This window comes from Fonsecaea monophora (genome assembly GCF_001642475.1).
Source record: "Fonsecaea monophora strain CBS 269.37 chromosome Unknown Scaff120, whole genome shotgun sequence".
Classification (NCBI taxonomy): domain Eukaryota; kingdom Fungi; phylum Ascomycota; class Eurotiomycetes; order Chaetothyriales; family Herpotrichiellaceae; genus Fonsecaea; species Fonsecaea monophora.
This window is the reverse complement of record NW_019174051.1, coordinates 1,460-24,546: the sequence shown is the minus strand read 5'-3', so window position 1 is coordinate 24,546 and position 23,087 is coordinate 1,460. Positions and strand designations below refer to the sequence as shown.

Below are 23,087 nucleotides of genomic sequence, written 5' to 3'. Positions count from 1 at the left end.
GCAACCTCATCAAATCATGCATGAGCATTCAGATTTGGATCCCGACTTGCTGTTTTTTTACAGCGCTGAGAGCCCGCGCATTCATTGAATCTGATTCATCCTTGGTCCTTTCTTCTTTCATTGTGCTAATCTTCCATGTCAACACCAGCACAGGTAGGAAGTACTCAATACTGATAGTCACGTGACTACTATCTCTTGGCATATAGCCGATAATAGGCTATGCATCTCCCGCGTTCCCTCATCGCAAACATTGATGGCCGAGATCAGTAAGTCAGCAGAGGCGCAAAACTCGCTGCAACGGAAGAATCGCGGTCGAACACGCACGCCCGAAGAGCAGCGACAGCGACAGCGACGGGGATACAGGTACAAACTCTAACGAAGAACATGTCTCCAAGTATCGGGAGGTGGGATGCGGCTTTCTCGGCGCTGATTTGGCCCAATGACGCAAGACAGAACTTGCAATTGAGCAGCACAAGTCAGCACACCAGCACTGTCAGTACTAGTGATGGACTAGGCTAATAGAAAACATGAAATACAAGTATGAAATAAAACCCCCATAGCAGATGAGAGATGTCCGACCGCCGAGGTCGCCGGGTCTGTTGAGTCTAGATGTCCCTTTTTTTGTAATACTTGTACATGCGTGAGAAATGAGGAAAGTTTCAGTATGGCTTCTAGAGATCCCAGAAGTCATACCCTCGTAGCCCATTCCAAGTAATGATAACGACGCTTCAGGCGAGGAAGAGTAGATTCAACCATTAATGCGCTTAAACTTTTTCAACTCCTCCAGATAATCGATCATCAACGCCGTCACACGTGGTGCACAGGGTCATTTTGTGTCGCAAATACATTTTCCCGGAACCGCCTGACAGAAGCCTCATTAAGGAGCACGCGTGTCTCCCTGTTATTGTCATCCGCCATTATGCAATTTCCCTTACAGTGTCGTCCTGCCATCCCCATTGCTCCTTCAACTCTTTAATCCGGTGAGCCGTCGGACAGCCAGTCTCCTTGGCAATATTGTCCAGTAATTCCAAGACAACAGTCCGGTCCTCTTTCTCCTCAAAGCATGATCCGGCCAGGTAGAGCGAGTGCACCATTTGCCTGCTGACTGCCGGCGGAGGCTTCCCCAGCGCAATCCCGCAGATCTGTCGGCTATGATGCTCCGACTCTTCGGCTACCTGGCGAAACATTCGGAGCCTGTTTGCCGGGTGTCTCGCGTCTTGGTCGTCGACGGGTTGGTTCAACAGGAGAAGGATTTGTGCAAAGTGATATAGTTGAAGAGCAGCAGCACACATGGGCACACTGAAAAAGAGTCTGGCGAAGCGTGGTCTGCCATCGGGCAAGAGATCCGAAGGTTGCTGGGCACCTGCAGCCGCAATCGCATACGGTTGAAAGGTGAATGGCAGGTTGTCGTACCAGTCTTCGAGTTGTCGCCGCAGTTGCTTCCACCGCGCAATCCGTGGCTGCGTACCACCGGGTGTACCCGGTTCAGAAGCAGCTTTAGCATTCGTTCCAGGACTGTCAAACACTCGGGGAGTGCCACTCAAACTCGGTGCAGCGTCTTCTTGCGGTGCGATAAAATTCATGGTCCTCAACACTATCCAGATCAAAGTGCAAGACACCAAGTCTTCTCGATCGCCAGGCTGATATGTCACGACTGCGTTGATCGGAGTCGATGGATCATTGTAGTTGAGCGTTCCGTCGTCCATTACGGGCAAGCCCGCTGCTTTCCACATGGTCAAGTTGTCCGGATCCAGCCGCGTCTTGGAGTGGTTCACGTACGCGGCGAGATAATCTGCTCGAGCGAAGTTCCAGAAAGCCGCCCGGCCGGCTTTCATCGATATAAAGGGACTCGCGCGTGGGCGAGGGACAGAAAGAGCGGCATGCGGGAGTATTTTGCTTTCCAGGAGCGCTTTAAAGCCATCAAGGTGCCTGGGGACGTTAGAACAGGGGTTCTTTTCAAACCAGTTCCTAAAAAGACTTACTGTGACCAGTCGTCGGTAAAATTGTCGAGTGATTCATAAAGCGAGAAGACAGATATTGCAGCCACCAAAGCCTCCATGTCTGCTCCATCCGATGACTGGGTTCTGCTGATGCGGCGTCGTTTGTTGGGAGAAACGCCGAGTGCAGTGTTATTGCTCGGCTCTGATAGAGTCCGTGGGTCGTTGTACCTCGAGGCATGTCCCGTAAGCCCTTCCTTGTTCGTGTCGCTCAGCCAACGCTGCAGAAAGATTCGCAGGTATGAAATTCCCCGATCATAGTAGTTGGCGGCCTTGTAGAACCAGTCCGTGTGCTGCAAAGCGCCGTCTTCCCCGATAAATGGTAATAGATGCTGCAAATCTTCCAACGGCGAGTGATTTGCCATCATCTGCCCGATCTGGTTAGCTGCAACAGCAGCCATTGCAGACCTGAGCATTACGTTCTGGACCGCTTTTAGAGGCACTATTCTGCTAAAATAGGTGTCGAGGTCGAAGAGATCCATCCTGCTAGTTGTTAGAGCTGGATTAGAGACCGCCACTCTGACTTACGATGGTGAAACTGATTGCACAAAGTGTCGCGTCAGACAAGCCAACTCGGTTGTCCTTTCATGCAGGTATTTTTGACTGTACTCTGGGCGGCTGCTGCGAGTTCCTTCCGAGCTATAGTCATGTAATTGTCAGCTCTTTGGGCTCCAACAAAGGCAAAGAGACGCAAGAGATAGCCGGAATGAACTCTGCGTTACCAGACTTGAGAATTACTTACCCATCATAAACTGATGACCGGCCACTAATCGAAGCAAAATCACTCGTCAGGAAATCATCATCCGATTCAGGGACGTTGTTATCAGTCAAGATCACTGGTAGGCCGGGAATAAAACCACAGGCGTTGTTCCCCTTCGCGTAATATGTTTCTATGTCAAGGTCGAAATAGTCCTCGCTCACTGAAGAGTCCAAATCTGAGGGTGCATACTGCGGCTTGCCATGGAGCAATTTGGCGGTGGGATGTTCCTGGTGAGAGTACTGCCCATAGTCAGGAAATTGAGGGGGTGTCGCTGCATATTGAAAAGTTGACGAAGTAGACGACGGAGGAGGAGCGCTGATGGCAGGTTGGGGAGGAGTATTGGGGAAAATATTGAAATCGGGACTCTGCTGATTGAGGAGTCCAAAGGCTGGAAACTGTATATTGGGAATCGAGGCTCGATCCGACACCCCTTGTATGCTTGGCAGGTTGGGGGCGGAAGAGATGAGGGGTGATTTTACTTGAGAGATGCTTGGGATATTGTGTATCGGTGGAAGATTGATTCGACGATCAGGCACTGCCGCCGCCATCGCCGCCGGGGCTCTGGGGGAATTCGAGACCACGACCCGCGAGAAATCCGGAGATTGAAAGTTTCCATCATATTTCCTTCGGACCTTAATGCCCTCGTCCAGGAATTTTCGTTCCAGATCGTAGCCAGTGCATGGTCTTCCTAATTTCTCACAGCGGAAGCAGGCAGGAAGTCTCTTGTCACACTATATCTCTTGTGAGCAAGCCAAGCGGCGGAAAGCGGAACGAATGGAGAAACGCGGATTCAACCAAGGAGCTGCGTACCTTGACCCGACGCTGTCTGCACGAGTTGCAGGCACGGTCGGCATACTCGACACCTGGCGTAGCGGTATCCATGCAGAGAAACGGCCCTTCTTGGAGCGCACTTCGCTGTCAGATTGCCTGTGATTGATTTTTTTGGTCGGGATGAAGTTGGAATTAGGTGGCGTCGGCGGGCGTGGGTTGGGACGATCCACCTCGATAGCGACGCCAGACCACAACCCTACGACATCCAGAGACAGATCGCGCGAGACCCCTCGAATTGAGGTTGGTAGGGTCGATAAAATTGAGGATCAAGGCTCAGCCGGAGGAGTTTGAGGTGTTGTAGAAGAGAAAGAGAGGGCGAGATGGATTGCTCGGCGGGAGAAGACCGGGGAGGCTGAGAAGGGAAATATTCAGCGACGATGGCCAAGCCCTGACTAATGGCGTCTGGGTAATGCCTGGTTGGCTGTTGATGTGCGATTTCTCGCTGTCTGTTACTTTTACCAGACTAGCTTATCTCTCACCAGGCTAAGCGCCGGAACCCTCAGTCAACCTCACGTGACCGTCATCCTAAAGTTTCTGCCGTTGACGCTGGTAATGCTGTCAGTTGGCAACTCATCAGCGCGTAGTGCGGCTCCTTCTCAGGCTGATAATAAGCGTCGCTCCGTCTTCCGTTGCCGGTAGCTATTGTGTCTTGGGTAAAGAGGGGCACCAAAGTGATAAAAGTGGCCTGACTCGCCCTCGAACTCGCCCTCACCTCCCTCTTCTGGTTTTTTCCTCCTTCTGTTCCTTCCTCTGCGGCGTCGCCCATGTATCCCCAATCAGGCTAAATCACGGGTCCGTATCGTCCCCTCTAACCTTGGGCGCTTCGCAATGTCGCCAATGTCGTCTCTCACGGTGCAAAGGGTCGGTAATCAAGCTCCCTTCGCCGCCTCACTGGCGAGATCCGTCTAACCATGCCCTTGAATACCCCGTTGACGATCCAGCAGCTGTTCATCTATCCTGTCAAGTCGCTTCCGCCTGTTCAAGTGTCTTCTGTGGAGCTCACCAACGAGGGGCTGCGCTTTGACCGGTGTTTCGTCCTGGTGACTCCTCCAAAGGACGGCTCGAAGCTGGCAAAGTTCCTCACGATCAAGAAGCATTTCAAACTTGCACTCTTCAAGCCCACAATAGTACGTGTTGCGTCCACTCGCCTGCTGTGCAGGACGCACATGAGCTGACTGCAACCCCCTACTCTTCGCAGGATGACAGCTGGACCAAACTGACAATCCATCACACCCGCGCCACTCCACCATCTTCAATCACCGTTCCGCTGACACCATCGCCTCTATCTCTACTGGCGAACAAGACGTTTGAAGTCAGCATCTTTGGCACAACCGCGATAGGCATTGATCTAGGGGACGAGCCGGCGGCCTTCTTCTCCAAACACCTCGATCAGGACGTCCGTCTGCTTTCCATAGGAGGTACTGGGCGTCGGGAAATTCCTGGGGCAGCATATATCCCCAGCCAACGGAGTGCGCTGTCTCTAGCTCTCCAGGAGGGCTTACAACCACAGCGCATCCGATTTGCCGATGCTGCCCCGTTACTCATTACCTCTACAGCTTCGGAGCAAGACGCGCGCTCCCGCCTCCCTCCCGAGTATCAATACGAGGACGTGATACTCCGTTTCCGACCTAATATCCATATCGATGTCAAGGGTCAACTGCCACCCTATGACGAGGACAACTGGTCTTCGCTCTTGGTTCGATCGCAGTCGGACGAGGCCCAGGAAGTCACCATCAAGTGCATCTTCAGGACAGTCCGCTGCCTCAGCCTGAATGCAGACCCTGAAACCGGGGAAATGATTCACCGGGACCGGCAGCTCTATGGTCTATTGGCCAGCGACAGGAGGGTCAACGACAAGTTTCCTCGTAAGTACATGTGCATTTTTTCTTTCCTAATCATAATCCATCTCTATAGGGTGGTTATTCTGACTCTCAGGCACAGATAAGCCCGTCTTCGGTCAATATGCCTTTGCAGGTCCCTCAGGTGCCATTCTGCGGACTGGAGACATAGTCTATGTGACTGAAAGGAACCAGCGAAGCTAGAACTTGGCCCATGACTGCTGTTCAGGGTATGCAAGCTCAAAGCCAAACAGATGGCCAAAGCTAGCCGAGCTCCAGAGACCGAAAGCCGTAGACGGAGTTACAGGAGCCCTGGCACAGAGGCACAGAGGCCGCTGCGAACAAGACAGGCATCGCTCAGTCGTATGTTCCTTTACGGCAGATATCCGCGGCCATCGGTAAATGTCCAAACCACGTACTCCGTCGAGCGAGCCACTACACAGCTTCCATGGCAACCAAGAACGCTTCCGACATTTGGATAATAATGCTTGGGATCTAACTTCCGACCCCTGCATATTTCAACCAAACGGCGTCTCTGGTCTCCAACTACCCTGTCCCTGGCGCCACCTCTGCTCCTTCTCCTTGTCAAATCTCCAACAGCCGTTTGTTCCTCGCAAACGATCCGCCTCGACGTCGTCGAGTTGACTGAAGAGGTCTTCCACCACGTCATCATCATCAGATGCACCATCACAACGGTTGAAAAACATGGTCTCCCATCTCTTGCCCTGTTTCTGCTCGAGCTTCCTCAGGTGGCGTTGGGCATTCTCCAGCTTCGACTTCTCCGTCACGACAGCATGATGATCCGTCCGTCTAATGGCTTCAAACGTTGGACCCCATGCGCGTCTCGATTCCCAAGGTGACTGCTCCTCCACCGGCTTCATCACCATTGGGGCAGGTTGATTTTGCGGGTCTGCAAGGTCAAAGACGTCGATCTCCTTTCCTTCCGAGTTATAAATCGAGAATTTGGAACTCCAGCTGCCCGATACGGTGAAGATGGGTTTCTTTTGAGAGTCAACAGTCCGGTATATGGAAGCTTCGAAACAGTTGCGCTGCCCACCCCACATCTTCTTTCCCACGAACCGCATCTCGGCCGTGTACCCACTGGAACTGATGATGCGATAGGTGTCGTTGAGTTCAGGCCAGGGAACGCCAGTGAGCACGCTTCGAGCACAGACATCAGGCAAGGGTAGAAGATAAGTCTCGTTATACTTGTCAACCTTTAAGAGAGCGTGACCAGATTGACGAATCATGACTGAAGTGCCAGATAGCGTGGTGTGCTGGGTTGAATACGCTTCGGCGTGGACGCCCTGGTCATCGGCTGAAATATAGGCGGCTGTCGTGGGTGGATGATGGGATACCTGTTCGCTGACGACTCTGACTGTCGATGGCGAGGCTTTCTCTTGGGTCAAGTCATGGTCACTGAACTCGCAAAAGAACAGCTCGCCAAGAAAGGGGTTGAGAGGCTTCTTTAGTCCTTCCTTGACGGTGCGGCCGACATAGTACTGCCTTTGGAGGGAAGCGAGGTACAGTTTCAAGACCAAGAGCATGCGTCTCTCTGCCAAAGCTTCATGGGCGGGAGCGGTGAATAATGTCGGTCGTTCTGCCCAGTATGCAGGAAACTCGGTGAGAGAAGATGGTGCTAGGATGAAGGGCGGAGCGGTAATGTGTGAGATGTCACCACTGACTGTGGCAAGGAACTGTTTTTTGACATGGTATGAGCAAGGCAGCTCCAGAAGAAGAGAGGTGGATAATCACTTACAGATATAAAATCCGTTAGGGCACTGAGGTGACCCAACCTGGCGACCATTGTTGTTTGTTAGAGTGGTCAATGGTATGTGGTGCTTTGGGAGGGTGTATAAAATGCTTAGGACGAGGATGTCGATAAGGATGAGGGCTGAGGGGTAGGATAATAAGAAGAAAACTGTATGGGGTATCACAAATAGGAAATCAATTGAAAAAGAAGCAGACCCTTGTACCGAGTATGCAGGGGATAATAATGGTTGGGAGAAGTTATTTTGTTGGAAGGAGAAGAGGACCAAGAGGAACAAGAGGACGGGGGAGCATGAAGCTTACATACTTTGAACCGTTGGTATCATCGTCTGCATCGGCCTCAGGGCTGCCATCGCTGCCTGAATCGGTTCCATTATTACTATGACTATAGCCTACACGTTTCACGGATCTCTTGATCTTGTGCATGGTTGTTCCCCCCCTGGACCTCTAATCAAGCTCGGTCGGTATCAGGGGGAGCAGCAAAAGCGCTCTCTCTCGTCTCGAGGCGGCCGTTACGTGGCCCCGCTGCTTTGCCGCTGTAGTAGTTGACTCGCACCAACGCGAGGCGTGTTCCAAAGCGGGTGTAGTTTACGCGCGATAATACGTGTGGCGACGCTGGGGAGGAACTTTGCGTTGCAGGACGGTCAGAGGAAAAGTGGAGATTGTGGATGGGATGGAAATGGGAAAGGGAAAGGGAGAGGCGGAAGGGGAAGTGGAAAGTGGAATAATGAGGAATGAGAATGACCAGTTTGAAGCATTTGGACTCTCCTGTGCTCGTGTTTCAAAAATAGGACGTTTGGGAATCGAGAGGGTTGAACCAATGATGTCAGAGTCTCGTCGTGATTCTCTGACAATCGGCGAACCAGGAGATGCTGGAAACTGCATGTGAGAGAGAAAAGGAACCAAAAAGAGATGGTGATGAAACACCTTCTGTTTGCGCCACCCCTTGACCCATCTCGAGTTCCCTCTCTACCACTACTGTTTCCACCTTGATGACGTTGTCCATTGGATGAAGATTGGGTACAAGGATGATGGGCGAGGATGATGATAAGATACTCGCTCGGTACGTGTATCCTCTCTGAACATGTGAAAGAGAGGACACCCTCATCAGCAGCAGCTCCTTGGCAGCTTAGATCCCAACTTCGGCGAACGAACCCCAGCACACGCGCAGGCGAATAGCAAACCTGCAGGCAGGTCATACATGCAGCCTCCTCTACCATCCCATCCTTTGCCGAGCTCAGATCATCCCAACGGCCTTAGCAAAATCATCCGAGCTGATTTGCCACGAGTGACACTGAACGCGGGGGGATCTTTGTGATTACGCAACTTGCCCAACAAAGCCACCTAAAGAGGCTGGGAAATATTCACGCGGAAGGACTGGAATCCGAGAAGTCTGAGAAGAACATCGCCCAAAGTGTTGAAGCTTACGAAGGGGTTTTGTATGAGGAACGAAGGAGGCTGTGCCCCATCGATAACGACGACAGCGCCAAACCCACCGATAAATCCCCGTCTTGCTGCTACTCGTTCCCCACAAACAGCCCAAGTATTTTTAGATTCGAGTAGTCGGATCTGGCCATTGGGTCTGAAAAGAGATGGTCTGGTCAGTCAGAAATCGAGCCAGGTCGACCTGCCGGGACAAGGCCGTGGGCGAAGTCCTGACAACTGACACCCTCCTACTGTCTAAAGAGGTTGTCAATGCTTCCCTCAAACTTGATGTTGGGGCACGAAGGATTTTCTGGTCATTTTCTTTGCCTTTGATGGTCAGCTCTCGTCCAGTCGATTCGTCTCGTCTGGGGGACGCGTGGTCTTTTTTGCTTTTCTCTTGCCTCCCACCAGTTCTACGTGACTAGATGCTCTCCACAAATGGGGAGTTGAGCTACAACGAGCCTGCTGATTTCAAGCCGACCTGTCATCGGTACAAGCAACAAATGCTTCAGATTCGGCAGGTAGGTCTCTCTAATGTGCCTTTGGTCTAAACTAGACAACCCACGCCTCCACTATCAAGTGGATTTCGAACTGCATAGCTGGCTTTGTCGATCTCAAAAGAGAACTGGGACGAATGCAGCTATACCACTCTTTCCTCGACAGGAAGGAAGCATCCTAAAGTCACTCCTCGACAGTGGTCACAGAGCCAGTCGCCCTCCATCCACCGGCAGATTGACACCTGTGACGAATGCCGCCTCGTCACTGGCAAGGTAAACTGCCGCCATGGCAATGTCGTTTGGTTCCGACATGCGGCGTAACGGGACTGTCTGGGCAAATCTCTCCCTTTCTTCAGGAGTATCTGGGACACCGCTAAATAGTTCCAACAAGCCTGTGGCACCCCGCAGCGGACAGATCGAGTTTACGCGGATTCCATCTGGGCCATACTCGGCAGCCAGCCCTTGGGTGATCTAAATACATCCAAAATCAGCAAAGGCCAAGCAATAAGGCACTGGGGCTTGGGGCGGAGTATTCCAAGTTACCGTGTTGACGAATCCCTTGGTACCTCCATAAAAGACCTGCCCTGGTCGAGTCCGCATGCCTGAAATGGACGAAGTGCTCAAGAAGACGCCGCTTTTTCTCTCGACAAAGTACGGCATCAGGACTGACACACACAAATAGATGCTCTTGATATTGACGGCTACGACCCTGTCGAAGTCTGCCTCGGAGACGCCCATACTTGGTTGCTTCTTGTAGGTAGTGCCGGCATTGTTGACCACGATGTCCAGCTTCCCAAATTTGTCCTTGGCCAGAGTGAGGCCTTTTTCCCAATCCTCACGCTTGGTGACGTTGAGTTCGACGAAAATGGCATCCCCTGTGTAACTTTTGGCGGTAATCTCAGAGGCCACCTTCTCTCCGTTGGCGACGGCAATGTCTGCAATCAGCACTTTGGCCCCTTCTGCTGCATATGCGTGTGCAATGGCCTCGCCGAACCCGCTGCCGGCTCCAGTGACGAGAGCCACTTTGCCGTCTAGACGTCCCATGGCCGAGTTCTTGGAAGAGTGTTCGTTTCTTGGGGCTGCAAGAAGATTGATTTCACTACCTCGTACTTACCTTGGTGTTTGTTGAGCACTGATATTTTGGAGTGCTGACAAGGCTGTGAGCCTAGCAGCTGGATAGAGCGGGAGAGAATGAGGGGGGCAAGGGGACAGCAAGCCGCTCTGTGCGGAGATGACGGCGGTGATTGCCGAGGGCACACAGGGAGGCCACTGGGGGCACCAGTCAAATGCCGGGCGTGGGTGCCGTCGTCTATATAAGATGTCCGTCCAGTTGGGCACTTTGGGTTAGTTACAGGCATCGGCGGCCCCTGTCATGCCCAGGCCCAGGTGCGGGTGTCGAGCCCAGGGCGTCCTTCTCCAACTCAGGACCCCCGTAAAAATTGGGGGGCTTTACCCCCTCGGTAGAGACACTGCAAGGCAACTGCCATCACCCCCCATATTACGCCGATAGCGGCCTCAGCAGTGGCCACGCATCTCCTGACACCTGCAATAGTCATCGAATTGCCGATCCAGATCCAAAAGCCGAAAGACTGATTTTTCCTCATTGCAGGTCAGAACAAGGGTTGTATCATGGTGTTGTGACCTGGAAACGAAACACCGAGGAGAAAACAAGAACACACCAGTCTGGAGAATAAACCCCATCATCAACGTTACGTCTCTTGTTTGCTGGTTGACTTTCCAATGTGAGTCGGCCCTTCTTCCTCTTCGTCTTCAGTGCCGTCGAAATTAGAAAATGGCTCCCCTTCCAACCCGCTGCGATGTCCTCGTCGCAGGGAGCGGTAATGCTGGCTTTTCGGCTGCCGTGGCGGCCAAGCAGGCTGGGGCAAAGCATGTTCTTCTCATCGACAAGTGCCCCGAGGAATGGGCAGGCGGGAATTCGTATTTCACGGCGGGTGCGTATCGGACTGTTCACCATGGCACGGAGGACCTGCTGCCCTTGGTGAATAACGTGGACGAGGAGACGGCCAAGAGGATCGATCTGGAGCCGTACACGGTGGACAGCTTCGCCAACGACATGAAAAGGATATGCAGTGGCCGGTCGGATCCACAGCTCGCCCAGATCCTCATCGGGGACTCCAATGCCACGGTCAAATGGCTGAAGAGCAATGGCATCCGATTCCAGCTGTCGTTCAACAGGCAAGCGTACGAAGTCGACGGACGCCTGAAGTTCTGGGGCGGGTTATCCCTCAAGACGCAGGACGGCGGCAAGGGCTTGATTGAAGACCACAAGGCCGCGGCTCGCAAGCATGGTGTCGAGGTCCTCTACTCGACCGCGCTGAAACGGCTGATAACCGATCCCAAGACGGGTGCTGTCACCTCAGTGGCCGTGCAGACCAACGGCGAGGATGCCGTGATTCAAACAGGCGCCGTCATTCTGGCCGCTGGAGGTTTCGAGAGCAATCCGCGTCTGCGGTCTCAATATCTGGGTCCTGGCTGGGATCTGGCCAAGGTCAGAGGCACCCCTCACAACATGGGAGATTGCCTCGAGACGGCCATCCGCGACGTCTCGGCGGGCCAGGCTGGAAATTGGTCTGGGTGTCACTCGGTGGCTTGGGATGCCAATGCTCCCAGCGACACGGGCGACCGTGAAGCGTCCAACGAGTTCACAAAGTCCGGCTACCCGCTTGGCCTGATGTTCAATGTCCTGGGTGAGCGGTTCGTAGACGAGGGCGTCGACCTGCGTAACTACACGTACGCCAAATTCGGCCGGGCCATCCTCGCCCAGCCGAGCCACGTCGCCTTCCAGATCTGGGACTCGCGGACCACCCCGTGGCTGCGGTCTGAGGAGTATCGGCCGGAGAGGGTCGAGCGCATCTCCGCGGACACGATTGAGGAGCTGGCCGACAAGCTAGCGCCACTGGGTCTGGAGAACCGCGAGGCCTTTGTGCGGAACCTGCACGAGTACAACGAGGCCGTCTACGCTTTCCAACAAGAACACCCAGACAAGAAGTGGGATCCAGCCGTGCGCGACGGCATGTCGACCCAATCTAGCGCGAAGCGGCTCCCGCTAGGCAAAACCAACTGGGCCCTCCCCGTCGACAAGGCGCCGTTCTTGGCCGTGGCCGTGACGTGCGGCATCACCTTCACGTTTGGCGGCTTGAAGGTCATCCCCGACACGGCGCAGGTGGTCAGTTCCACCACAGGCAAGGGTGTACCCGGGCTGTACGCCGTCGGCGAGATGATGGGTGGCTTGTTCTACGAGAATTACCCTGGCGGCAGCGGATTGACGTCCGGGGCGGTCTTTGGGCGGAGAGCCGGCACGGCGGCAGCAAAGGCCGTGGGTGGGAGCTGAGGAGATGCTTGCGAGAGAAGAAAGAGATGCCATGGATTGAACAAATCATGAACGAAATCAGGTGCTGAGAGTGACGATTGGCTTGACCAGAGAAAAGGAGGCACAGGGAGAGGGAAGGGGCCAGTATCAGATAATGCCCATGGTATTTTGTTTTCTAGAAAACAAATGTATACGCAGATAGAAGTGAGCACTCTGAGCAAATCCGACCCAAACCAAAAAGCCATCAGACCATTGATCGATACGTGGTCGTTCCACTACCTAGCCATACTCGGCCATCCATCTGACTATCTATCCCCATGTGTGTGTGTGTGTGTGTGTGTGTGTGTGTGTGTGTGTGTGTGTGTGAGACTCCCTCAAGCAAGCAATCAGTAGCCTGGTAAACTGCTACAGTCAGAGACCAACAGTAATGCTCTTGACCTCCGTGTACTCGTCGAGGGCATCGCGGCCGCCCTCCCTCCCGACACCGCTGTCCTTGATACCCCCAAACGGCTGCTCGCACGCACTGATCAGCCCGACGCGCACGCCGACCATGCCGGACTCGAGAGCCTCCGCGACGCGCCACAGCCGCGAAATGTCCTCGGTGTAGAAGTACGAGGCGAGCCCCGCGCTCGTGTCGTTGGCCAGCGCGACGGCCTCGTCTTCCGTGTCGAAGGGGACGAGGAACGCGAGCGGGCCGAACGTCTCTTGCGCCATGAAGAGCATGTCCTTGGTCGCGTGCGTGACGATGGTGGGTGGGTAGAAGTTTGGTCCGTACACCTCTTTCGCTCGTTCTTCGTCGTCGCCCCTCGCAAAAACCTTGGCCCCCTTGCCCACCGCGTCCCGGATCTGCGCGTCGATCTTCTCAAACGCCTTGGGCGCGTACAGCGGGCCGAAGTTGACCTGCTTGTCCCAGACGGAGCCGTAGCGGAAGGTTTTGCGGAGCTTGTCGGCCAGCACGGTGGCGAATTGGTCGATGATGGACCGGTGCACGAGGATCCGGTTCGCGCACACGCACGTCTGGCCTGACGAGCGGAATTTGGAGGTGATGAGACCTGTACAAACAGCCCGCACCGGACCCCAAGAAAGGGAGGGTGGGTGTTGGATTAGATACAAGATGAAATAGAGGTCAAATACTCAGAACACGCGAGAGAGAGAGAGAGAGAGGAGTTGCACCTAGGGTAGCGGGTAACAAGAAAGGGGCAACAATTCCATGTACATGTCTTGACTCACCCTCGGCAGCCTTGTCCAGCTTTGCATCCTCAAAGACGATAAACGGCGCATTGCCCCCCAACTCCAGACTGGTCTTCTTGAACGTCTTTGCGCACTCGGCGTGCAGGTGGCGCCCGACGGCCGTGGACCCCGTGAAGCTCAGGTGGCGCACGATGGGGTTCTGGGTGAACTCCTCGCCGACCTGGGCCGACTTTGCCGCGCTGGAGGTGACGACGTTGAAGACGCCCGGGGGACCGCCGGCCCTCTCGAAGAGCTTGGCCACGGCGATGGCGCACAGGGGCGTCTCCGGGGCGGGCTTGCAGACGACGGTGTTGCCCGCGGCGATGGCGGCGCCGACCTTCCTCGTCACCATGGCGATGGGCGAGTTCCAGGGCGTGATGGCCGCGACGACCCCCTGGGGCTGGCGGATGGTCATGATGCGGTTCTCACCCCTCGCGGCCGGCACCGTCTCGCCGTACTGCCGTTCGATGGCGCCCTCGAACCAGTCGAGGAAGTCGGTCCCGTACTTGACCGTGACGTGCGACTCGGTGTACGGCTTGCCCAGCTCGAGCGTGCAGATGGCCGCCAGGTCGTCCTTGGCCAGCCGGATCTGGTCCGCCCACCGCCGCATCAGCCACCGTCGCTCCCGCGCCGTCGTTTTCTTGTACGTTTTGAACGCCGCCTGCGCGGCTTCGAGGGCCTGGCGTGTCTCCTCGCGGCCCGCGTCCGCCACGTCGCAAATCTTTTCGTTGTCGGTCGGATCTGTCGAGAGTGAGCCAATCTCACCCTCCCTCGTAGTCATCCTCCTCTCAATGTCCCAGGTGGATGATCGGACGGGCTGTATCTTGCAGGGGGGAATGGTATCCTTACCGAGAACAGCAAACTTGTCACCGTTGACTGCATCGACCCATTTTCCCCCTATAAAGGACCTCGTGTCCAACAGTGTCGGATCCTGGAACTATATCCCTTTCCCCACGGGAGCATGTTCGCCCCCCATCAATGTTAAGATCTTGTCCTTACAAAACAAGACGGAGAGGGGAGAGGGGCCAGGGGGCGAGACAACGCGAAGCGACATACCGTGTAAGGGATCTTCTTACAGAGTATTTCGGCCATGATGATGGTGGTGGTGGTGACGATGCTGATGGAGGAGGACAAGGGCGGATAAGTCTTCTTGGCTCAGACGAGATGATGTTCACTGAATGTGCTGCGCGACTAGATGACAAAGTACTCTATCAATTGTGTCTAGTTGTCAATGTCGAGACTACACAGAACGAAAGCACCAAACCCCTTCTGCGTATGAATGATATTGACGCATGATGCACCATCCCAAGAGCGGGGAAGCATTGATTGATTTCTCAATGGATCAGCCATGGGGAGAGAGACATGCTCCATGCCCGCACAATCGCCGCGAGGAGAAATGCCCATGGGCTGTAATAATACCTCATACCTTGGGCAAGGGATGGAAATGGAAAGCAACGATTGAACCTCCGCATGCACGCTATGCTAAGGTTGGGTTTCATTTTCTCTAAACTGACTATTTTGCCTCAGTTACTCCAACTCGCTGCGGAGAGAGACACCCAAGTGCCGTCCGATTTCGGCTCGAGACATACATGATGGACGGAGCACCAGTGGCAGGCCAAACAAGCTTGACTGAATCCCAATATGCATGTCAATGTGCAACGTGCTCCCCGACAATCCAGCCTTGTCTGACAAACATCTTTCACTAGCTCTTTACTCCCATCTTCCATTCTGTTGTACTGTCTTCGGACCAACCACACATCTGTTCTGTTCTTCCAATAATCTGAATGAGCTTTTCTAGGCCATGATGCCAGCACATCCTGCTGACAAGCTTCACACGCGTACCTTGAACATGTGGTGTTGGTTGTTGATATTTGTTGTTCAAGCCGGGCGATACGTCAATCATCAATCATTGGTAAGGTCGATAACAACCCGCCCATGGATCGGGACAAGGGCCAGCTTTCCGTTCTCTTCCTGGTCATTGTCATCCTCAAGTTTGGTCTCGTCCCAGGTGCGCTTTGCCGGAACGACATTTGTGCCAACATTCCCATTTCCACAATTGCCACATTCAGCCCATGCGAACCTCACCTGCCATCATTAGCAGTCATGTATGACCTGCATGATATCAACCGACATACCTGCGACTCGGAGATTTGCTTCTGGGAATTCTCTTTCTTCACCTTCGGCTTCTCTTCCGTGCGTTCGAGCTTAACAGCAAGGTTCGGAGGGGGCGACGGGGTCCTGGCGATACATCCGAGGGTCTGCAGGACGCCTGAGGAGCAAGTCAGTGCACGGATCTGAGGGCGTATCACTTTGCTACTCACGTCTGTTTCGGTAGTGAAAGACGAACTCGTACGGGGAACCACGCCAGTCGTCGAGGGGATAATAATTCCAGAGACCCGGTCGTGGAGGTGGAGCGGTTGTCTTGACGACGTATCTAAGACGTCAGTGAGCGACTTGTTTAGTTTGATTTTGGAACCAGGGGCGAAGTACTTGACGTTGTTGCTGACATCTCTTCCCTTCAAGGCTGTCTCTGAGACCTCGTCCAAAGGCTTCTTCAACTTGGTCGTGTATTTGAAAGGCTGGTGTCGCAAGACCTTGGTGGCTCTGAAAACTTTGACATGAAGGGTTCCCAGAGATGAGAAGTCGCCCGACTCTATTTCATCATCTGACAAGAACCAATCTTCTTCTTATCTACTGTTAGTGGTGTCGGCGAACTTTGGGAGGGAAGTCTTGACTCACTGACAGCCAGATCTCCAAACTGCAGGTCGTAGGTAAACCAAGTTCCAGTTTTCTCGTCCAGCATCAGGCGGCTCTCAATCTGACACTCTCTCGACGACCGCAGGACATTTGCATGAACAGGACAGTTTGGCGGGAGTTTGATTGTCTTGGTCGTGGCTCGCGACTCCTGGTCGATGTAAAGGGCGGCGCGAAGGTGCGTGGCAGAGTGGAATTTGAACCCAGCAAGCAACTTGACATGGACTGCGAACTTTTGACCAGCTTTGACTTCCACATAGCGCGTCGTTGCGAACTTGGTGGCGTTCTTGGAGTCGGCGGCTTCGGGGTCAGCATATTCTGCCAACGGCGCGCCGTCGACGTGCACACTGACGTCGATGAAATCTTCACAAGGCATATTGAGGTAGCGCGGACACTGCACTGGAGGACAATAGGCGCAGCGGAAGCGGACGGAAAATGTGAGAAGTGAGATGAAAAGGGCTCAGGCTCAGTTCGGGGTGGGTGAAGCAGATGAAAAACGCAGACAGCAACAAGACAACCACAAGGCAACCACCTCACACGGTCGCGCCAAGTCGCAGTTGAACGTGGAGACACCGTGGACCATTAGAGAGACATTAGCTCGGCCAACCTGTTGTAATTGTCTGTTGAATCCTGATCTAGTTGCTGTGACCTTTTCTTTGATCCTCAGTATGGTCCCAGTACGCGGTTCATTGTCTGGGCAAAAGAAGATGGCACATTATAACCACCACGCCACCAGACCAGACGCAGCATTACCTGACCCCAAGATACCGCTGAGTCGATCGTCCTCTTGCCCTCCTCCTGAACAAGGTCTTATTGTTGATGTGATAGACCCAAGGCTTCGCGTTCAGACACCGAAATGCCAGCATGTAACCTGCGCCGATCGTTCATCTATCCATCGACTCCCTGCGTTTCAAGCGAACAAAGCATCTGGCGCGGATGTGGAGCGGATCCAATGCCTGTGCACAACTGTCGTCTGGAAAAGAAACATATCAAGTATACCACAAGTGTCAGCGTGCACGACACCCCAAATAGGCCACGGTGATCACGACGATGTCTGCATGTGCTCGAATGCTTCTCCAATTCCTAGACCATCTGTGATTGGGACAGTCAGAGAACCTCGGATACATAAAACCCCCTTGACCCAACCTTCCTTGAAAAGAGGACCGTGATATGCCGACCTCTAGCCTCTGCCAGTGTATAACTTGACAAGATCATTTCCAACAGAAATTGACGAAGCTTAGCAAGTTTGCTATTAGTGCGTGCCTACCTCATATCCCTTCCCAGGACCTGCAACCCTCAATCCCACATACATACCACCCGACGCCCAGCGTCTCGAACTGGTGACGACACAAAAAATGACAAACGTCTTTGACAAGCACAAGGACAAACTGTCCGGGGTGTGGACGCTGCTCTCAGCCGACATGTACGACTCGGAAGGGCCCGACAGGAAACTCCTAGCCAGGCCATTTGGCGACAACCCGCTGGGCAGAGTGGTCATCTCGGCGTCGGGCTTCCTGCTCGGGACGCTGGTCCAACCGCCGGGTCTGGAGCCCCTGGAGTCGGCCGACCCCACGGACGCCGAGTTGGTGCGCATCGGCCGCAGCCTGTCCTCGTACGGCGGCTTCATGACGCTGTCGGAGCAGGACGACGGCTCCCTGCTGTGGCACACCCAGGTCGAGGTGGCCAGCAACCCGAACTGGATCGGCAAGCCGCAGACGAGGGTGGCTCGGTTCTCCAGTGACGGCGGAGCTGAGTACATGACCCTCAACCCTGTCAAGTGGTACACTCTGAAGGTATGTCCTATCCTGCCGCCCTACCTCTCTTCCATCCTCAGAAAAAGGGGCGAGAACATTTTTATTTTCACAAGGAAACATTTCTCGTGCTGATATTGCGCGTGTGCAGGATGGACAACAGGCTCGAGGAGAATTCAAGTGGCGCAAGATTGGGTCTTGAAGAAGACATTTCTTTTCCGATCTTGGAGGGAAGGAAGACGGAACAGATATTCCCTGTTTCTTAGTTTCACGCAGGTACAAATGAACCTCAACTTGGTCTCGCGCATTGTGGGGGAAAAGACAGCAGAAGCGAGCACTTCCTCAAGAATCTAAAGATGTTTCACAAAAAATGCCCGTGGTGATGACGGCGTCTATCTACTACCTACCTCTTGTCCTCAAAGGCGTGAGACTTTTCCTTTCTTCTGTTTGTTTATTTTTTCCAATAATCTCCATTCCGCCTCCATCCTCTCGCCCCAGTATATTGGATCCCTGTTGATCCTACTACTGATTCCTCCCCGATATATCTCTATCAATCTACCTTTCTATCCCACGGCTTCCCATCCCGCCAGAACCCCTGGACGATCGGCTTCCTGCCCGGCCTGCCGTTGCGCGGCATCTCATTGAGCCAGTCCCAGCGACACCTTTCCTTCCACCCCTTGGCCTTCCACCCGTTGAGATCCGCCTCGGGCTCTCTGTTGAATGTGGGGAGATACTTGAGCAGCGCGGCGTCGTGGGCCAGGCACACCATGACGGCGGGAGACTGCTCGAAGTGGAGCAGCTTGTCGACCGAGGCCTGGGCGGTCGGCGGGTCGACGTATGCGGACATGGGGTGTGTCGAGACTTTGTAGAACGGCGTTCGGGTCGGGTCGCCACGGTCACCTTGTGAGATTGCCGGGTGGTGCTCGGTGAAGAGGCTGCACGGGCACGGCGTGGGGAAGTAGCTGGGGTCGTTGTCGAGGACGTCGCCCGGCACGGGGTCGGGGATGGGATGCGTCGGGTTCGGTCGGAGGTCCCCGACAAAGTGGCAGATGTCGCCGCCCAGCAATAGGAATGTGCTGTCGTCGTCGCCCGCCGTCGTGCGGGCCAGTCCGCACATGTGTCCTAGACAGTGGCCGGGGGTGTCTGTTTGCCGCAGCGTCGGACATGGATTGTCAGCTATACGAGCCAAAAGAAATATGTAGCGCAGCACCGCACAGCAAAAACACCTGACCGATATCCACATATCTACTGGTGATCGTCGAAAAGCTTGGGGGGAGGGGGGGGGGTTAAAACGCACCGAGCAAATAAAACGAGCCGTCACCAAAGAAATCAAACGCTCTGTAGTTTCCGATCTGGAGAGTCGAGCCACTCGCACTCGCAAAGTCGATCTCCCTGAGCTCGCGGCCGGCAAAGTCGGACGCCAGCACTGGCGAGCCCGGGTGGTCCGGGTATCCGGGCAGCAGGAGGGGCGAGGACTTGAAGCCCGGGCCGACGACGACCTCGGTGGAGGGCGGGAAGAGGGACATGTCGCCGATGTGGTCCCAGTGGAAGTGGGACCAGATGACCGAAGCTGTGTTTGGCTCACACGAAAAGGGATGGTTAGAAGTCGGGGGTCAAATATCTGGAGGAGAGTGGCGAAGAAGATGAGGAGGTATGAATGACGCGATAAAACCACCCCTTCCTTGTTCGTCCCCATCCCTTCCCTTATCTCACCCGCCAGTCACTGGTATTGACAACTCACAGATAGAATCAAGCCCGACACCCCTCTTGACCAGAATCTCCGGCACGCCCTTGTCGACGCGCAGACTGGGAATAACAGACCCGATACGCGCCTGCAACACGGCCGCGTAGTTCCAGTAGTCGGTACGCACGCCGAGGTCGAACATGATCCTGTCTGGGCCGGAACCGGGAGAGGAAGAAGGGTGCTCGATCAGAAACGCCGCGCACGTCAAATTCAATAGTTCGTGGCCCGGCTGCGTGGGCTTGACGAACGACTCGGCCCGCACGGTCATGACGGCGGTGGTGTCGACGAGGCGGACGCGCACGGCCGTGTTGGAGGGGGGGAAGGTTATGCTCGAAGAAGAAGAAGGGGCGGCCATTTCTCAAGGAGTCTTCTCTAAATAGAGCGTACCAGAGCGAGGGGAAGGAATGAGATTTATGTGGTAGAGGTAGAGCTGGTAGATTTTATGGCCTTGTGGTGGTGATGGTAATGATGGATAGAAAGACCAGGTATAGATGTATATGTTGTTGTTGTCACATAAAACACTTTATCTCTTCTTTAGCGGTACGGTCGCTTGCCGGACGGCGGAGGTTGTTGTTTTTGGAGAACAGGACAATTCGTGGTCATGATTGATGCATCCCGTCAACTCGTGTAATGACCCATGTACTCTACGAGGTTACTTGGATGGATTTCTCCCACACCCCGCATTCCCACATTCCAGATTAGGCTCAGACTCAACCTCAGCCGTAGGAGGATGATCACTGTCCCCCTCTCATAAGAAAGGCGGGTTCCAATGTCTGATGTCTGATATGATATGATAGATACGAGAAAACACCAAGGTAAATTTACACTTTATGGAGGAGATTATAAGAAGGCGCTGGATATGACCCGGAAAAAGGGGCTTCAGCCTTACGGACTCTACGGTGGGTGTGTGGGTCAGACTCAAGACAGGGGATGGAGAGACTCTATCAGAAACCATGAATCTCAAGGCCCAGTCACTCCCCGCAGGTCTGAGTTCTGAGAGATGCTGCATATTGGCACCACCCTTATGTTGCAGAGTAAGTCTTTCCGGAGGTCTCGGTGGTTCTGACCAACAACTTGATGGCAAATCAAGGCAGAATACCCAAACACAGAATAATACGGAACGCATCACAAGGCATGGACGAACGAAACAAGAAATCTCAAGACCGTCTTCCAAAGAATGACCATTTATAAGCAGACAGCCAGCCGGGTGGGAGTATCGAGCATCGAAAATACAGAGGATTATTCACATGAGGAAAGCTTCAGACAGATCAGATCATTGACCAACCAAACATATGATATCACATCACATCACGCCTTCGCCTTCGCCTTCGCATTGCCTCGCCCTCGCTTAAGCAGGATACGCCATGTCTTGGGGCTTCATGTACCCGGTCCCATTGACCTTGTCGGCCAGCTCTTTCTCTCGCAGCTCGGCCTCCTTGTCCTGCTGGATGAGCGAACAGCAGGCGCAGCAGCACGAGGTGAACAGGTCACCAATGCAGTCGCCCTGCAGGTTGTATTTCTTGCGGATGTCGGCGCGCTGGAACATCATGGGGATAAAGTGCAGGCCGAAGCAGGAGAAGCCGGTGAACATGAGGCACTGTTTGACAATCAGTAAAAGATTTTCTCAGATGCTTCATGGCTAGCCCAAGAGCGGAAAGTGTCACGTTGCAGCAAAGTCCCAAGAAGAGCGACGAGAAAAAACAGTAAAACTCACAGAAGCGTTGACAAAGTTGTATCCCTCCATGTTGCCATGCTTGCGGCTGCGGTGATGGGTCTTGCCAAAGGTGACGCACGGCACGCAGCAAGTGATGAAGCCTGCAGAAACAATGTCAGTCTCTGTATCTTCGGGTGTCAAATCTCAACATACACGTGTCAATGGGGCCAAAGCAGCCGAAGAAGGATGAGTGCCAGGGACGGGCATCTGGTGCAGCTGGTGCAGTGATGGTCGTCGAGTCGGCTAGGGCCTCGTTGAAGCGGTCCATCCAGTCTTGCACATCTTTCTGGTCGACCACGCCGCCCTGGGCTCCAGCAGGTGCTGCTCCATTTGAGGCCATTTTATAAACGAGTGTGTGGGTTGTTTCCGGAAGGAATGACTTGGGTCAGTAACAAGCAAAAGAATGGACGAAGACAGAATGCTGGAGGAAGAAAAGACGGCTCCGTGATCATGCCCAGCAGTATTTGACCCTTTAAGCATCGGGACTTCACCACCCTTGAGCCCTTTCTCCATGCTTGCTAGGGCCGTCGTTGATGAGTCTAAACCATTTTGACTCGATCGCAAGGCCCTCCTTAATCACAAGTCAAGCCGGAAACGTTCTGGTCGCTCGATGAGGCTGGAAACGTGTGTCGCGACGGGCTCCTTCGTTGGCTACAAGCCGGCGCCGCGAGGGGTACAAGCCGTCTGCAAATCTCTTCATATCCGTTGCCCAGCCTTGTGACATGCACGACCCGAAGACTATTTAGGCGAGAAGAAGAGCGTGGAAGCAAGGATGCCGAGAGGTCGTGGGGCGAAGATGGCTTTTTGACCCCATGCATCGGTCCAAGTGGTCCCTGAGCTTGTCCACATTGACTCATCTTCTTCAACGCGCTCTTGAAATTGGAGGCGTTGAAACACGAGAAAGAAGGTTTTGTCACGGCCAAGGTTGACTACTGGAAAGCCGGAGAGAGAGCGAGGTCGAAACAACGGTGGCGCGGGACCGCTCCGGAGAGTTTTAGGGGACTCTGAATCTGCCATTCAACAAGCTTTGCAGTCGGTGGTAGTTTGTTCAATCCGAATACGAGTTCCGGAGGATGATGATGTTCAAGCCACTCTGACCGAGTTGAGTCCAGGACATTGACCGAACAAATCCCTGCATGGAATCCAGGACAACTCCGCCAAAACCACTCGAACGGATCTCGTCGCTTGTTGTCTCCTTCGCAGCATTCTTGCAGTTGACCCCCTTTTTCAGGGGCTGCAAGGTTCCGACCTCGTATCTTGGTACCTGACTACCCACTGGCCGTGTCGTTCTAAGCCCTGCAGATCTCCCGTTAGTGTCTCGCTAAACCTGGAGAAGCGAAAGGTTTGGGAGGGCCCTCGCCTATTCTCCGCAAGGCAATTTGCAGCATGTGGTCAATCACGGCCTTGGGTCTTGGACCTTTGGAACTTTGGGACAGTCCACTTCG

The 23,087-nt window shown here is 54.0% G+C and overlaps 10 protein-coding genes across 10 annotated transcripts; 3 read left to right on the top strand and 7 right to left on the bottom strand.

Moving 5' to 3' along the window:
- Positions 1–917: 917 nt before the first annotated feature.
- Positions 918–3,639, bottom strand: AYO21_10436 (hypothetical protein; the record flags this gene model as incomplete). The annotated part of the gene is made up of 5 exons (XM_022660355.1): positions 918–1,929; positions 1,983–2,480; positions 2,526–2,636; positions 2,740–3,488; positions 3,568–3,639. The coding sequence occupies 5 exons, from the start codon at positions 3,637–3,639 to the stop codon at positions 918–920; spliced, it is 2,442 nt and encodes an 813-aa protein (XP_022507317.1).
- An 860-nt stretch (positions 3,640–4,499) lies between these two features.
- Positions 4,500–5,630, top strand: AYO21_10435 (hypothetical protein; the record flags this gene model as incomplete). Its single annotated transcript, XM_022660354.1, has 3 exons — positions 4,500–4,715; positions 4,787–5,453; positions 5,530–5,630. 3 exons carry the CDS (start codon positions 4,500–4,502, stop codon positions 5,628–5,630), a joined length of 984 nt encoding a protein of 327 aa, XP_022507316.1.
- A 314-nt stretch (positions 5,631–5,944) lies between these two features.
- AYO21_10434 (hypothetical protein) lies at positions 5,945–7,233 on the bottom strand (the record flags this gene model as incomplete). Its single annotated transcript, XM_022660353.1, has 2 exons — positions 5,945–7,123; positions 7,186–7,233. 2 exons carry the CDS (start codon positions 7,231–7,233, stop codon positions 5,945–5,947), a joined length of 1,227 nt encoding a protein of 408 aa, XP_022507315.1.
- A 2,086-nt stretch (positions 7,234–9,319) lies between these two features.
- On the bottom strand, positions 9,320–10,162 carry AYO21_10433 (hypothetical protein; the record flags this gene model as incomplete). The annotated part of the gene is made up of 2 exons (XM_022660352.1): positions 9,320–9,589; positions 9,662–10,162. 2 exons carry the CDS (start codon positions 10,160–10,162, stop codon positions 9,320–9,322), a joined length of 771 nt encoding a protein of 256 aa, XP_022507314.1.
- A 748-nt stretch (positions 10,163–10,910) lies between these two features.
- AYO21_10432 (precorrin 3B synthase CobZ) lies at positions 10,911–12,470 on the top strand (the record flags this gene model as incomplete). Its single annotated transcript, XM_022660351.1, has 1 exon — positions 10,911–12,470. The coding sequence occupies one exon, from the start codon at positions 10,911–10,913 to the stop codon at positions 12,468–12,470; it is 1,560 nt and encodes a 519-aa protein (XP_022507313.1).
- Positions 12,471–12,860: 390 nt separating this feature from the next.
- Positions 12,861–14,771, bottom strand: AYO21_10431 (hypothetical protein; the record flags this gene model as incomplete). Its single annotated transcript, XM_022660350.1, has 3 exons — positions 12,861–13,501; positions 13,680–14,616; positions 14,736–14,771. 3 exons carry the CDS (start codon positions 14,769–14,771, stop codon positions 12,861–12,863), a joined length of 1,614 nt encoding a protein of 537 aa, XP_022507312.1.
- An 810-nt stretch (positions 14,772–15,581) lies between these two features.
- On the bottom strand, positions 15,582–16,809 carry AYO21_10430 (hypothetical protein; the record flags this gene model as incomplete). Its single annotated transcript, XM_022660349.1, has 5 exons — positions 15,582–15,764; positions 15,815–15,948; positions 16,001–16,113; positions 16,170–16,365; positions 16,419–16,809. 5 exons carry the CDS (start codon positions 16,807–16,809, stop codon positions 15,582–15,584), a joined length of 1,017 nt encoding a protein of 338 aa, XP_022507311.1.
- Positions 16,810–17,788: 979 nt separating this feature from the next.
- AYO21_10429 (hypothetical protein) lies at positions 17,789–18,386 on the top strand (the record flags this gene model as incomplete). The annotated part of the gene is made up of 2 exons (XM_022660348.1): positions 17,789–18,226; positions 18,336–18,386. The coding sequence occupies 2 exons, from the start codon at positions 17,789–17,791 to the stop codon at positions 18,384–18,386; spliced, it is 489 nt and encodes a 162-aa protein (XP_022507310.1).
- Positions 18,387–18,734: 348 nt separating this feature from the next.
- AYO21_10428 (hypothetical protein) lies at positions 18,735–20,283 on the bottom strand (the record flags this gene model as incomplete). The annotated part of the gene is made up of 3 exons (XM_022660347.1): positions 18,735–19,360; positions 19,482–19,754; positions 19,926–20,283. The coding sequence occupies 3 exons, from the start codon at positions 20,281–20,283 to the stop codon at positions 18,735–18,737; spliced, it is 1,257 nt and encodes a 418-aa protein (XP_022507309.1).
- A 993-nt stretch (positions 20,284–21,276) lies between these two features.
- AYO21_10427 (hypothetical protein) lies at positions 21,277–21,982 on the bottom strand (the record flags this gene model as incomplete). The annotated part of the gene is made up of 3 exons (XM_022660346.1): positions 21,277–21,525; positions 21,643–21,743; positions 21,796–21,982. 3 exons carry the CDS (start codon positions 21,980–21,982, stop codon positions 21,277–21,279), a joined length of 537 nt encoding a protein of 178 aa, XP_022507308.1.
- Positions 21,983–23,087: the final 1,105 nt, after the last annotated feature.